At 40.0% G+C, this 13501-nt stretch overlaps 1 protein-coding gene across 6 annotated transcripts in view; it reads right to left on the reverse strand.

Annotated features, from left to right (window-relative positions):
• The window catches only part of RELN (reelin), a 1155521-nt gene that overhangs the window by 289360 nt on the left and 852660 nt on the right, over positions 1-13501 (reverse strand). For all 6 annotated transcript variants that reach the window (XM_056573506.1, XM_056573505.1, XM_056573507.1 and 3 more), the window contains one exon: positions 2255-2367. In XM_056573506.1, coding sequence (XP_056429481.1) covers positions 2255-2367 — 113 coding nt within the window. The remainder of the gene's footprint in view (positions 1-2254; positions 2368-13501) is intronic.

The raw sequence follows: 13501 nt of genomic DNA on the forward strand, positions 1-13501 counted from the left end.
ACTCCCTTGCCGGATCTTGTTGCCTTAGTGCCAGTGAAAGCGTTCCTTGTGTGTTCCTTGCCTGTGTTTCCAGACCTTCTGCCGTTGCCCCTGACTACGATCCTTGCTGCCTGCCCCGACCTTCTGCTACGTCCGACCTTGCTTTTGCCTACTCCCTTGTACCGCGCCTATCTTCAGCAGCCAGAGAGGTGAGCCGTTGCTAGTGGATACGACCTGGTCACTACCGCCGCAGCAAGACCATCCCGCTTTGCGGCGGGCTCTGGTGAAAACCAGTAGTGGCTTAGAACCGGTCCACTAGCACGGTCCACGCCAATCCCTCTCTGGCACAGAGGATCCACTACCTGCCAGCCGGCATCGTGACACATATGGCCCCCGCTGCCACTCACAATGTTCATTTTAAAAACCCCGTGGAGAGCCCTGAATGGCTCCTCGGTACCGGCCATTCAGGGCTCCCCGCGGGGGATTTAAACATGAAAGTAAAAACAAGCGATGCATCGCAGGGGAGTGCAGCATGCCACCAGCTCCCCTGCTTAATAACTTCTGATCGCATGGGGTCTACAAAGTGAGACCCTGTGCGATCAATCCCTCAGCCCCTGTACTACAACCCCCATTATGGAACAGAGTCTGTTCCATGATGGGGGTAGTAGTACAAACACTAACGTAGCCTCCCCAGCCACCGGCTATCATGGAAATAAGTCTGTTCCATGATGGGAGTAGTAGTAGTCCCGGCTGTGGGAGTCTGTAGCCAGAAGTGTAAAACTGCTGCACATGAAGGATGTTATAATGGGTTTTAACGGATGAATATGCCCGTTATTTTGATGGACATTATTCAGCCGTTAGCACCCGTTATTTCAATCGTTATTATACATCCGTCTTAATCCTTCCAATAGTTATTAGCTTCTGAAGTTTTCTGTCTAACTGCTCAATGATGATGTCACGTCCCGGGAGCTGTGCATGATGGGAGAATATCCCCATAGGAACTGCACAGCTCCCGGGACGTGAGTCATCAGAGAGCAGTTAGACAGAAAACAACAACTCAAATCCAGAAGCTAATAACTATTTGAAGGATTAAGATTTTTAATAGAAGTAATTTACAAATCTGTTTAACTTTCCGGAGCCAGTTGATATATAAAAAAAAGTTTTGGCCTGGAATACCCCTTTAATAATATATTTTGAATACAGTTCTGCTAAACAATACAATATCCATTCTAACGCTTAAAGAGGTACTCCACTGGAAAAAAAAAATTCTACTGGTGCCAAAAAAAAGTTAAACAGATTTGTAAATTACTTCTATTTAAAAATCTTAATCCTTCCGGTACTGATCAGCTGTTATATGCTCCACAGGAAGTTCTTATCTTTTAGAATTTCCTTTCTGTCTGACCACAGTGCTCTCTGCTGAAACCTCTGTCCATTTTAGGAACTGTCCAGAGCAAAAGCAAATACCCATAGCAAATATATCCTGCTCTGGACAGCTCCTGACATGGACAGAGGTGTCAGCAGAGAGCACTGTGGTCAGACAGAAAGAAAATTCAAAAAGAAAATAACTTCCTGTGTATCATATAGCAGCTGAAAAGTACTGGAAGGATTAAGATTTTTTAATAGAAGTAATTAACAAATCTGATTAACTTTCTGGCACCAGTTGATTTAGAAAAAAATGTTTTCCAGTGAAGTACCCCTTTAAATGTAGAAAAACTTTAAAGAAAGGGACATTGAAAAGTACTATTAAACAAAGACTTCAATCTTATTGCTTATGTTAACTGCTTAAAGGGGTTATCCACCGTAAGGTGACTTTAGTACTTACCTGCCAGATGCTGCTGCTTTCTATTTGTGAAATGGCTATTTCCTGTCGGAGTTCCCTCCCTACAACTACAAGTCCCAGGATCCCTTGTTTGTATGTATAATTTTCCTACACATCAGTCACCCCACCCTTTGCAGCACAGCTGAGCTAAAATTGCTGCAGCTCTATGGATAATGATTTCCTTCTCACCCAGAGGTTGGTCCCCCCATTGAAGCAGACAGGGTCCTTTCAGCACCTGACTAGTTATGTAATGTCTCAGGCTGCACTGCAAGTTGGAATGACCTGAGAGAAGACTCATTTTGTATGCTGTTAAAAATAAACATTGGGGCAAAGATCACATAATTGCAGACCATCCATCAATCACAGTTACAGACACTATTTTATGAACTACACTAACTTTACAGCCCCTGTAGTACAGTCAAATAATAAAATTTCTGGAATACCCCTTTGACATACCAGGTCTTCTGTGGCAAAGGCAAAGTAATTCTTCTCCAATTAATAAATTCACTTGAATGATAGATGCTTGCTGAGGTGAACTCCTGGCAGCTGGGCATACTTGGGAGACATTCCTAGGAAACAGAACACTTTCAATTAAAATACTTGTTTATTTTTATTTTTTTCTAACTGTAACGTTTATTAAAAGTTTTCCGGAAACAGACATCCAAATACAAGTACAAGAAAAAAGAAATAAACAATAGCATAACAATGCAGGGGCCGAAGCCCAATACAAACTATAGATTACAAAGAAATCACAAGGGCCAAACCCAAGAGCGATTATCGAATATGGGTCAGATAGCTGATAGAAGGTAAGGCCGAGGTAGGGTAATAAAGGCACTAAAGCTCACGGAAGGCCTCCGAAAAAACTTATTTTTAAATAAAGCAATTATTGTAGTAATATATTATACAAATATAAACAACAGTAGTATAGCCAAAACCCAGAAATAACAATGGAAATCCAAATAATGAGATGACTATACTGTGGCCTCATAGCTATAGCTATAAACCTCATATCATAACATAAGTGCAATATATTAGAAAAGAAAAATGTTATATTGTATAATGAAACATTTTTATTTTTTTTTAAAGTGTCGAAAGGGAAAAAAAATCTAGGTAAGGGTAGGTTCACACCACGTTTTTGCAATACAGTTTTTTATCAGGTTTTTGATTAAAAAAAACCCGGATTCCTCAAAACCTGACTAAACTGTATCAAAATGTGTCTACAAGGCTTTATCTGTATACGGTTGAAAACCGTATATGGTTTGAAAAATGATGTCCGGTTGCATCCGTTTTTTAAGAAAAAAAAGTATACGTTTTGAACTTTTCACTCCATTATGAATAAAGTTTCACTTGTTTGATTGAAATTCCAAGAAAAAAAAACTGTGCAAAGTCAAAAACCGCATGGTAAAAACTGGATGGAACCGTACACACATACAGGTCTGTACGGTTCCCATTGACTCCCATGTTAAAAAAAAAAGTATACGGGTCAATACGGTTTTTCACCTGGACCAAAAACCGTGGTAAGCCACGGTTTTCTGTCCAGAAAAAAAAAGTAAAAAAACGTGTGGTGTGAAAAACGGAGACAACCATATACAATATGGTGCATACGGTTTTGAATGCAAAGTCTATGGCCACGGTTTGCTGTACGGTTGCATACTTTTTTTTTTTTTTTTAAATGTATCCAAAAACTGTATAGAGAAATCGTGGTGTGAACCCACCCTAACAAAGAAATATATTAGGACAACAAATATGCTATAAACATTTTCAGAATAGCTGTTTTTAAACATTTCTCCTCCTAAAAATAAAAGATAATCAACACATTCTAGAAATCCCAAAACAGTAGTATAGTTGCTAATAGCAACCAATCAGCTTATTTCATGTTTCAGAGAAATTTAAAAAAATGAAAGAAGCAATCTGATTGGTTGCTATCGGCAACTGCACCACTCATCCTCTACAGAGGTTTTAATAAATCCCCTCAAAGTTTAAAGAATGTGTTGACACAAATCCAATTTTGTCCCAGGAAAAGTAGTAAACCCTAAGGCTATGCACACGTTACGGAATGTTCGCACGGAAAATCTCCATGTGGACCTGCGCTAAGACTGCACAGGAATAAGCAGTCTCATAGATGACTGTTGAATTCAACTGGACTCTGCTGTAGCAGAATCTCCGTGCCAGATTCCAATGTGTGTGAACATGGCCTTAGAAAAAATATACATAAGATTTCCATTACCAGAAAAAAAGACAATGACAAAATTGTGTGTCATTTTTCTCGGAAAATAAATAAATATTAATCAATAAAAGCTATGTAAATGGAAAAATTTAAAAACAGATGGCGCTAACGGAAGTAGGTAAGTAAATAAATAAAAACATTTAGTGCATCCTGAAAGCCCATAATATGTCTAGTTCTTTAGTTGTAAGGCTATAGTATTTTGGTTTGTATTTTGCTCTCAGTGGGGGACATTAAGGCTAAGTTTCCCATTCCTTTTGAATACATTTCTGACTTTGGCTCAAAAACTGCAGTGGCAGTTTTCCAAAAACTGCCAGAAAAAAAACAAGTGGAAACTAAGCCTTATCATTGTTTCTTTGGAAAGTGAGTTTTGAAGTCTTTTTTTTTTTTGCTTTGGTTTATTATTTGGTTTGCTTGTATGCAACACATTTATCATACTATCAAGGGGGAGGTAATAAATTTGGCGCACATATGCAAAACACTATAAATTACTTCAGAACACCATTCTGTATGGTTCCTCCTCTCCTCTGCAACTTTTTTGCAGAAAAAGTATTTTAAAAGTGCCCTCCAAAGGCAGTTTTGAAAGCCATATCTGACCTGGCTTAGGTATGCAACTTTTTGGAGGGGTTTGAGACTTTTTTTTATACCTATATGAAACATTCATCCTTTATAAATTCGTGACTACTGCAAAGTGAAAAATGAAAGTTGATTAGGTAAGGCTGTCTGGTACTTTCTGCGTACCGACAAAAGTCGGAAAAAAAAGTGCTTAGGCGCACATGTGACATTTTGGGTGCCCAGCGTAAGCAAAAATATAAATCTCCCCCAGTGTATTTGACCAAAACCAAGTGGAAACAACACAAAAAAGTGCAAATTGTTCCGTTATAGTTTTTCTTTGTGTTAGTTCTACTTCTAGGTTTAGTTAAAAATAATAATCAAAGACTTTGTGAGACCACAGCCTTCAAATGAATGAATCACCAGAAAATCACATATTTAATTGTATTATACTTATTGCCATCATCATTATTATTATTTTTTTAAGTTTTTTTGTTCTTTTGTGAATAATCATAGAGAATTCAAAACAAACTTGGCAATTTGCACTTCTTATGAATTTTTATGGTGCAGTCCACAAAAATAGTTAACATTTTGGTCCTATCCGGACCTTCATCAGAACGTAACCGGACTGCTTCGGAGGTAACGTGATAGAGGAGTAAAACAACCAAGTGCTTTGCTGATAGGGTGAGGTAGTGGTGACAACCAGAGCAAATGCAATGAGTGCCAAGTTTGCTTTGAAGCTTTTTTTATGGAGTGGGATTCCTACTTGAGCACCAAAGGGAGTGCCATATTAATTTACTTTAATCATAGAAAATTGTCAGTGTTCATATTGGCCACTAGAGCACACACACTAGGTTTTATATTGGCACTCTTTTGTAAATCCATTTTGCAGTTTACATATGTATAATACATTTAAAAAAAAAGTAATTATTAAGTAAAGGAACCAGTGCCTTTCTGGCAGTGTGCTTCCAAGCAAGGAGCCTCAAGCTATTGCTAAATGTAACGCCACTGGTCGGTAACCACAGGTGTACTATGCGTCCTGACTCTTACCTGCACGAGGCGACTTGCTCTATGCTATGTTTTTGCTGTGCATCCTTGCCTTTCTCCTCTGGACTCTCTCCTGCTGCTTTAGTCATTGCTGCAGTATCCCCTCTGCCCTCTAGGCAGTGGTGTAGCGACCAGGGTGTGGGCCGCACCGGGTGATACCAGCCTGATGGAGTGACACCATGAGGCTCAGCCCCCCCCCCCCCCCTGGCCTTCAGATAGCTGCGTCCGTGCTAAAAACACCCCCCCCCCCAGTCTTCAGCACTGTGGTCAGACTAGAAAGAAAATTAAAAAAGAAAAGAACTTCCTGTGAAGCATACAACAGCTGATAAGTACTGGAAGGATTAAGATTTTTAAATATAAGTGATTTACAAATCTGTTTAACTTCCTGGCACCAGTGTGGAGTACCCCTTTAAGTCATTCTGGGAGCTGTAATTTTAAATGGTGAAAACTTCATTAGCGCTTTCCCATTCTGCATTCTGTGGCAATTGGTATATTTGATTATTATACTGGAATTTTTCACAATGTGCTACACCAGTGGCGTCTGTCACAACAGGATAAAAACTTACCTTGGGAGGGGGTAGGTAAGGGATGACACCATTATCTACTGCACCAGGTGATACCAACCCTAGCAATGCCACAGCATGTGAGCACTGGTTGATACTGGTAGGGCCAGTGTGCACTTGCTAATGGATCCTACTCCAATCGCTGCCAGGCACCACCTATAACAGTGTACTAATCCCTTCCTGTGGTGCTTGAGCAATATTGTAGGTTTCTTTAGCTAAGGTTCCTGTCTGCTATCTTCCAGTGTTCCTGTTATCCTGCCATGTTACAGTGTTCCTGTTATCCTAACTACATCTCTGCCTGATTCCTCTATTTCTGTATGCTGAACCTATCCAGCTCTGCTGTTGTAACAGCACCAGCCACACTAAATAACCTGACCTGCATCCGATTCTGCCTGCTGAAATCACCATCTCCAGAATTAGCTTGCACCCACCTGCCTGTACCCCGATGCTTGGCGCTGGGGTGTTCTGGCTAGTCCAGCCAGCTGCCACTTACTGAGACCACTGTAGTGGCACTGTGGGTTCACACTCGTTGGGGAATTATACTATACTACAACCCGTATCATTCCCAGGTTTTTTCTTCTTCTCATTTTAGATCTGTGTATCCTTTGGACTATATTAAATTCCATGGACTTCTTTGATGACCAGCATTTCAATAAAATGGTTAACGAGGGATTGTGGGGGAGTGTTTTTTGTAATAAAATGTTTTCTTTCAACGTGTCTTTAAAAAAAATAAATAAAATAATTTCAATAACTGTATATACTGGATATCCCATAAAGAGTTAGTTAGCGCTCAGCAGCATGAGTCAACTCTTTCCTTGATGGGTTTGGCGCATAGCGCACAGCCCAGCAAGAAGTTACAATAATGAAGCGATATATAAACATTACTGTTTTAATGTAAATTTGTACTGGGCAGGAGATATAGGATGTATATCTCCTGCTGAGCATCAGCTGAGAAGGCACAGCTCAGCCCTGCTAGGAGGGGGACTGTCAGTAACGTGACAGGAGTCCTGGCTCCTGTTTAGTATACATAGGTGCACTTTATTCTATATAGCTGAAGTGCATCACTTCTTAGATTCTTGCACTCAGTGAGGTGGTCATCTGCATCCAACCCAGGAAGTGCTACCCTGGAGGGGTTGAAAAACTGCCACAGGGTTCAAAATCGACTGTTTCCACACATCAGCAAAAACAAAAATAAAATAAAAAAACACCAGAAAAACTGCCAAAATGCAGGAAAAAGTTTTGGCAACACTTTGGGTACCATGCCACTTATAGGAAATATACCTAATATAGTTAATCTTTTGAATTTTATTGAAGCATTACATCCATCTATAGATACACAATTGTTTTACATTTATGCACGCTTTACACAATATACCAACTGTTTGTCCAGTCAATTTGCAAGTAAACTACTAAAAATACAGTATTTTGTGAACAATTTAACAATTTCTTTATGAATATATGAAAAAATAGATCAATCAGGGAGTTTATCTATAGCAGGGGTACTCAAACTTTTTAAATGGGGGGCCAGTTCACGGTCCCTCAGACCGTTGGAGGGCCGGACTATAGATATCAAAACATGAACAAATTCCTATGCACACTTATATATCTTATTAGTGGACTACCACTTTAAGTACGCAGCACAGTCCCCCTCCCCCCCCACATTAGGTTGGCAGTATAGATACCCCCAAATTAGGTTGTAGTTCCCACACATTAGGGTTGGCAGTACAGTACCGCCACATTAGGGTTGGTAGTACAGTTCCCCCACATTAGGTGCAGTACAATTCCCCCACATTAGGTGCAGTACAATTCCCCCACATTAGGTGCAGTACAATTCCCCACATTAGGTGCAGTACAATTCCCCCACATTAGGTGCAGTACAGTTCTCCCACATTAGGTGCAGTACAGTTCCCCCACATTAGGTGCAGTATAGTCCCCCACATTAGGTGCAGTACAATTTCCCCACATTAGGTGCAGTATAATGTTCCCCCACATTTGGTGAAGTATAATGTTCCCCCACATTAGGTGCAGTATAATGTTCCCCCACATTAGGTGCAGTATAATGTTCCCCCACATTAGGTGCAGTATAATGTTCCCCCACATTAGGTGCATTATAATGTCCCCCCACATTAGGTGCAGTATATAGCTCCCCACATTAGGTGCAGCATGTTCCCCCACATTAGGTGCAGTATGGATCCCCCAAATTAGGTGCAGTATAGCTCCCCCAAATTAGGTGCAGTATAGCTCCCCACATTAGGTGCAGTATAATGTTCCCCCACATTAGGTGCAGTATAGCTCCCCACATTAGGTGCAGTATAGATCCCCCATATTAGGTGCAGCATGTTCCCCCACATTAGGTGCAGTACAGTTCCCCCACATTAGGTGCAGTACAGTTCCCCCACATTAGTTGCAGTATAGCTCCCCACATTAGGTGCAGTATAGTTCCCCCATATTAGGTGCAGCCTGTACCCCCACATTAGGTGCAGTATAGATCCCCCAAATTAGGTGCAGCATGTTCCCCCACATTAGGTGCAGCATGTTCCCCCACATTAGGTGCAGTATAGATCCCCCAAATTAGGTGCAGTATAGCTCCCCACATTAGGTGCAGTATATTCCCCCACATTAGGTGCAGTATGTTCCCCCACAGACATACAGCCTCCAGCCATACAATGTATGGCTGGAGGCTGTATGCCTGTGTTCTGCCCCCACTTCAGCTCCATAGCAGTAAGTCCCGGGACCGAAGGAGCGGTGGTCGGAGCACCGAAGCTGCCGTGACGCTGGTAACACTTACCTAGCTGGCCAGCGCACGTCCTCATCGCTGCCCCGCTCCTCCGCGCTCCGTTGCCATGGGAGCACGCATGGCTTCAGTGACGTCTCTGCGTGCACCACCTTCCCGACGGCCCCTGTGTTTTTAAAGTAAACGCGGGGTCTCCGAGAGCGCATCCCTGAGTCCCGAAAACATATTTCGGGACACAGGGATGTCCCAGGCAGCGGCGAGCCGGATAAATGTCCTCAGCGGGCCGCATGTGGCCCGCGGGCCGTAGTTTGAGGACCCCTGATCTATAGAGTAGGGTATGCCACAAATATGAAAAAAGACATGTAGCTCTTAACCTCCAATGCTGCCATCTAAATATTGGTAATATTGTATGTTGCTAAAAGAGTGTGAAACATTATTAAGATAGAAACAACATCAAAACCTTTCTGGCTGGAAATGTTGATTGCTGATTGAATTGTCCCATAAAAGTCAAAGTCATTTGTTTTCGTTATTATCCTTTTATCGAGAAAAAAACCTGGTGGTGTGGCAAAATTAATTAAGTGGCAGGCTTTCTGCTCAGTACTCATCAGGACCAATTTGAGATAACACAGGCACAATGGGACCAAATATACTATATTCCAATCCTCTGAGAATTCACAACTAAAAAGCTTCACTACAAATGTTTTTTTTTCTTCCACAAAATAATCAGAGGTCTGCCATAAAGTCCACTCTATAATTCACACAATAACAAAAAAAACATTGCTTTATTTCTTAGGAGAGATTACCATTTCTGAGTTAAATTAAATTAAAATATGTACATTTTTAATTTGGAGTATCTGTGGGATGACTAAACACTACAACACTGTATTAACTCTTGTCCTATATTTTATTTATGTTTTCACTAATAAACAAAGGATTGTGGCTTTTTTCCTGTCATATTTTTTTACCAATGGACTGTCAAAAGGAGAAAAAAATAAGGAAAAAAGATCAGACTATTCTAGATAAATTAGCTGCCTTCTAATATTCTCAAAATGTACAGTATAAACATAGAAGAATGTTTGCATAACTGATAATAGAGTGCATATATCTTTATAGATAAAGATCTAGAATCTGCACTTAAAGGGGTCGCCCAATAAGAGACAAATTATTCCCTATCCACATGATAGGGGATTAGTGTCTCACCAAAGGGGTTCTAACTATTGGGAACCTCCGCAATCTCCTGAATGGAACCTGGCTTTCAGAGAGGAGCACATGCTGCAGATTCTCAATAGGAGCACCGAAAAGATCTGAGTGCTGTACTTTAATATTTCCAAAACCTTAAACGTACAGGTGTGTAGCTGAAATGGGCATGGCCTAAAGTTTTAGATAATTGACGCCAGATGTTAATCTGAGCTTTTGACAGTGAATGTGCAAGATAAAAACAGGTTATCAGCAGTTGAACAGGACACATTGCATAAAGTTTGGTACTAATTCAGCTATTGCCTAGATGCCATCCATGCAGCTAGCTAGTTGAGGGCACATAGAACATTTGTAACAACCTATCTTAACCCCTTAACGACCACGGACGTAGATGTACGTTCTGATGCAAAGGTGCACCAGGACATACATTTACATCCTGTACATGACCATGAGTATCGGAGCGGTGCTCGCATCATGCACTGCATGGCGGACATCAGCGATCTCGCTGAAGTTCGCCATTAACCCCTCAGATGCCGTGATCAATACAGATCACAGCATCTGCGGCAATGCGCATGTTTAAATGGATGATCGGATCACCCACTGGGATTCAGTCATCTAAATTGGCGGCTGGAGGTCCCCTCACCTGATTCCAGACGTCTCCAGGGGTCTTCGAGCAGACCAGAGCAGAAGATCGCCGATAACACTGATCAGTGCTATGCATAGCACTGAACAGTATTAGCAATAATTTCCAATAGCAAAGAAAAAATTCAAGTGCACTCACCACGTTAGTTGCTTCTTTGATATTCTTTATTTCATGTCATAAACAGACATAATGCAGGGAGATGACACAGAGGGGGTGTGCGTGGGCACGCCCCCTCTGTGTCATCTCCCTGCATTATGTCTGTTTATGACATGAAATAAAGAATATCAAAGAAGCAACTAACGTGGTGAGTGCACTTGAATTTTTTCTTTGCTATTGGAAGTATGCATACATGTGAAGCTCTCAATCAAGTTTTGCACCACCACTGCTTGTGAACATTTACTGCTGCATTGTGTAGTTTTGAGTGAAAATCCTCAGGTGTGTGAAATAGCAGTGCCAGTCTGGCTACCTCTTCCTTACCGTTAAGTATTAGCAATCAAATGATTGCTATAGATAGCCCCCTATGGGGACATAAAAAGTGTAAAAAAAAATAAAAAGTAAAATCCCCTCCCTCAATAAAAATGTAAATTGTCCTTTTCCCATTTTACCTCCAAAAAGTGTAAAAAACATATTTGGTATCGCCACGTGCGTAAATGTCTGAACTTAATTGTTAATTATCCCATATGGTGAACGGCGTAAACGTAAAAAATAAAAAAATTGTTGTTTTGTCAAAAAAAATTTAATAAGTGATTTAAAAGTTTCATATACACAAATGTTGTATCGATAAAAAGTACAGATCACGGCGCAAAAAATTGGCCCTCATACCGCCCCATATACGGAAAAATGGAAAAGTTATAGGTGGTCAAAATACGGCGATTTTAAACATATTGATTTTGTACAAAAAGTTTATGATTTTTAAAAGCAGTTCAGTAATAGAAAAGTATGTAAAGATGGGTAACATTTTAATCATATTGACCCACAGAATAAAAAAAAACATGTCACTTTTAACGTAATGTGTACAGCATGAAAAAGAAACCCACTAAAATTAGCAAAATTGTGGTTTTCCTTAAAATTTCCTCACTAAAAAATTTTTTTTTGGGGTTCGCCGTACATATAAAATGAGAGGTGTCATTACAAAGTACAATTGGCCACGCAAAAATGAAGCTCATATGGGTCTGGGTATGGAAATATAAAAAAAAAGCACAAAATAAAATTGGCCTGGTGCTTAACCCCTTAAGCACCAGGCCAATGGTTTCTGCATTTTCATTTTTTCCTCATCACCTTCTAAAAATCACAACGCTTTCAATTTTGCACATAAAATTCCATATGATGGCTTCTTTTTTGCACCACAAATTCTACTTTGCAGTGGCAATAGTAATTTTAACAAAATATCCACGGCAAAGCAGAAAAAAAAATCATTGTGCGACAAAATTTAAGAAAAAATGCAATTTTGTAACTTTTGGGGGCTTCCATTTCTACGCAGTACATTTTTCAGTAAAAATTACACCTTATCTTACGGTTAAAATGATACCCTACTTATACAGGTTTAATTTTCTCGTACTTCTGAAAAATATCATAACTACATGCAGGAAAATTTATACGTAAAAAATTCTCATCTTCAGACCCCTCTAACTTTTTTATTTTTCTGCGGTACCATTTTTGTATTGATCAGACTTTTTGATTGCTTTTTATTCATTTTTTTCATGATATAAAAAGTGACCAAAAAATACGCTATTTTGGACTTGGAATTTTTTTGCGCGTACGCCATTGACCGTGCGGTTTAATTGATATATTTTGATAATTCGAACACGATACCACATATATTTTTTTTTTATTTACAGTGTTTTTTTTTTTTTTTTTGCTTTTTTTTATGGGAAAAAGGGGGGTGATTCAAACTTTTATTTTATTAGGGAAGGGGTTAAATGACCTTAATTAACAATTTTTTTTAACTTGCAGTGTTATAGCTCCCATAGGGGCCTATAACACTGCACATGCTGATCTTTTACACTGATCCCTGCAAAGACATAGCTTTGCATTGATTAGTGTTATGGGCGGTCGATTGCTCAAGCCTGTATCTCAGGCTTGGAGCAATCAATCGCCGATCGGACATGACAAGAGACAGGTGAGGGGACCTCCGCTCGCGTGATAGCTGATTGGGACATCGCGATTTTATCTATTAGCTATTAGCTATCATTAGCTGCTGTGACCCCGCATTATTTACCAGGACCGGGCGCACAGGTACGCGCTGCGTCCTTAAGAGGTTAAAGCGTACCTGTCAGATCACGCAAAAAAAAAAAAAACTGTGATATGTTGCTCAGTATCTCATCCTAATCATGTACATATAATCTTTATGTGCCTATGCCCAATATTTCTCTTAGAATTCACTTTATTTACTTGGAGTGATTGCAAAGTTAAAGTACTTTTAATTTACAGGGGCAGGTCCCTTTCTGTGATAACCACTCCCCTTTCCTTTCTGGTTGTATGCTATTCACAAACACACACACACACACACAAGCTGTGTAACTACAGCTTTTGAAAAACTACAGCTCACAGACTGCCCACACATCTTTTTGAGTTGTAGTTTTGCAATACCTGGAGGCATATGATTGTAGTCCCTCTGTATCACACAAACACACACACACACATTCACTTCATATATTCACTGATATACACATATACATATATATCCACACATAGATGCACATACATGAAGGGACACTTACTTTTTAAACAAATAAATCCTCTA

This window comes from Hyla sarda, chromosome 4, assembly GCF_029499605.1.
Source record: "Hyla sarda isolate aHylSar1 chromosome 4, aHylSar1.hap1, whole genome shotgun sequence".
Classification (NCBI taxonomy): domain Eukaryota; kingdom Metazoa; phylum Chordata; class Amphibia; order Anura; family Hylidae; genus Hyla; species Hyla sarda.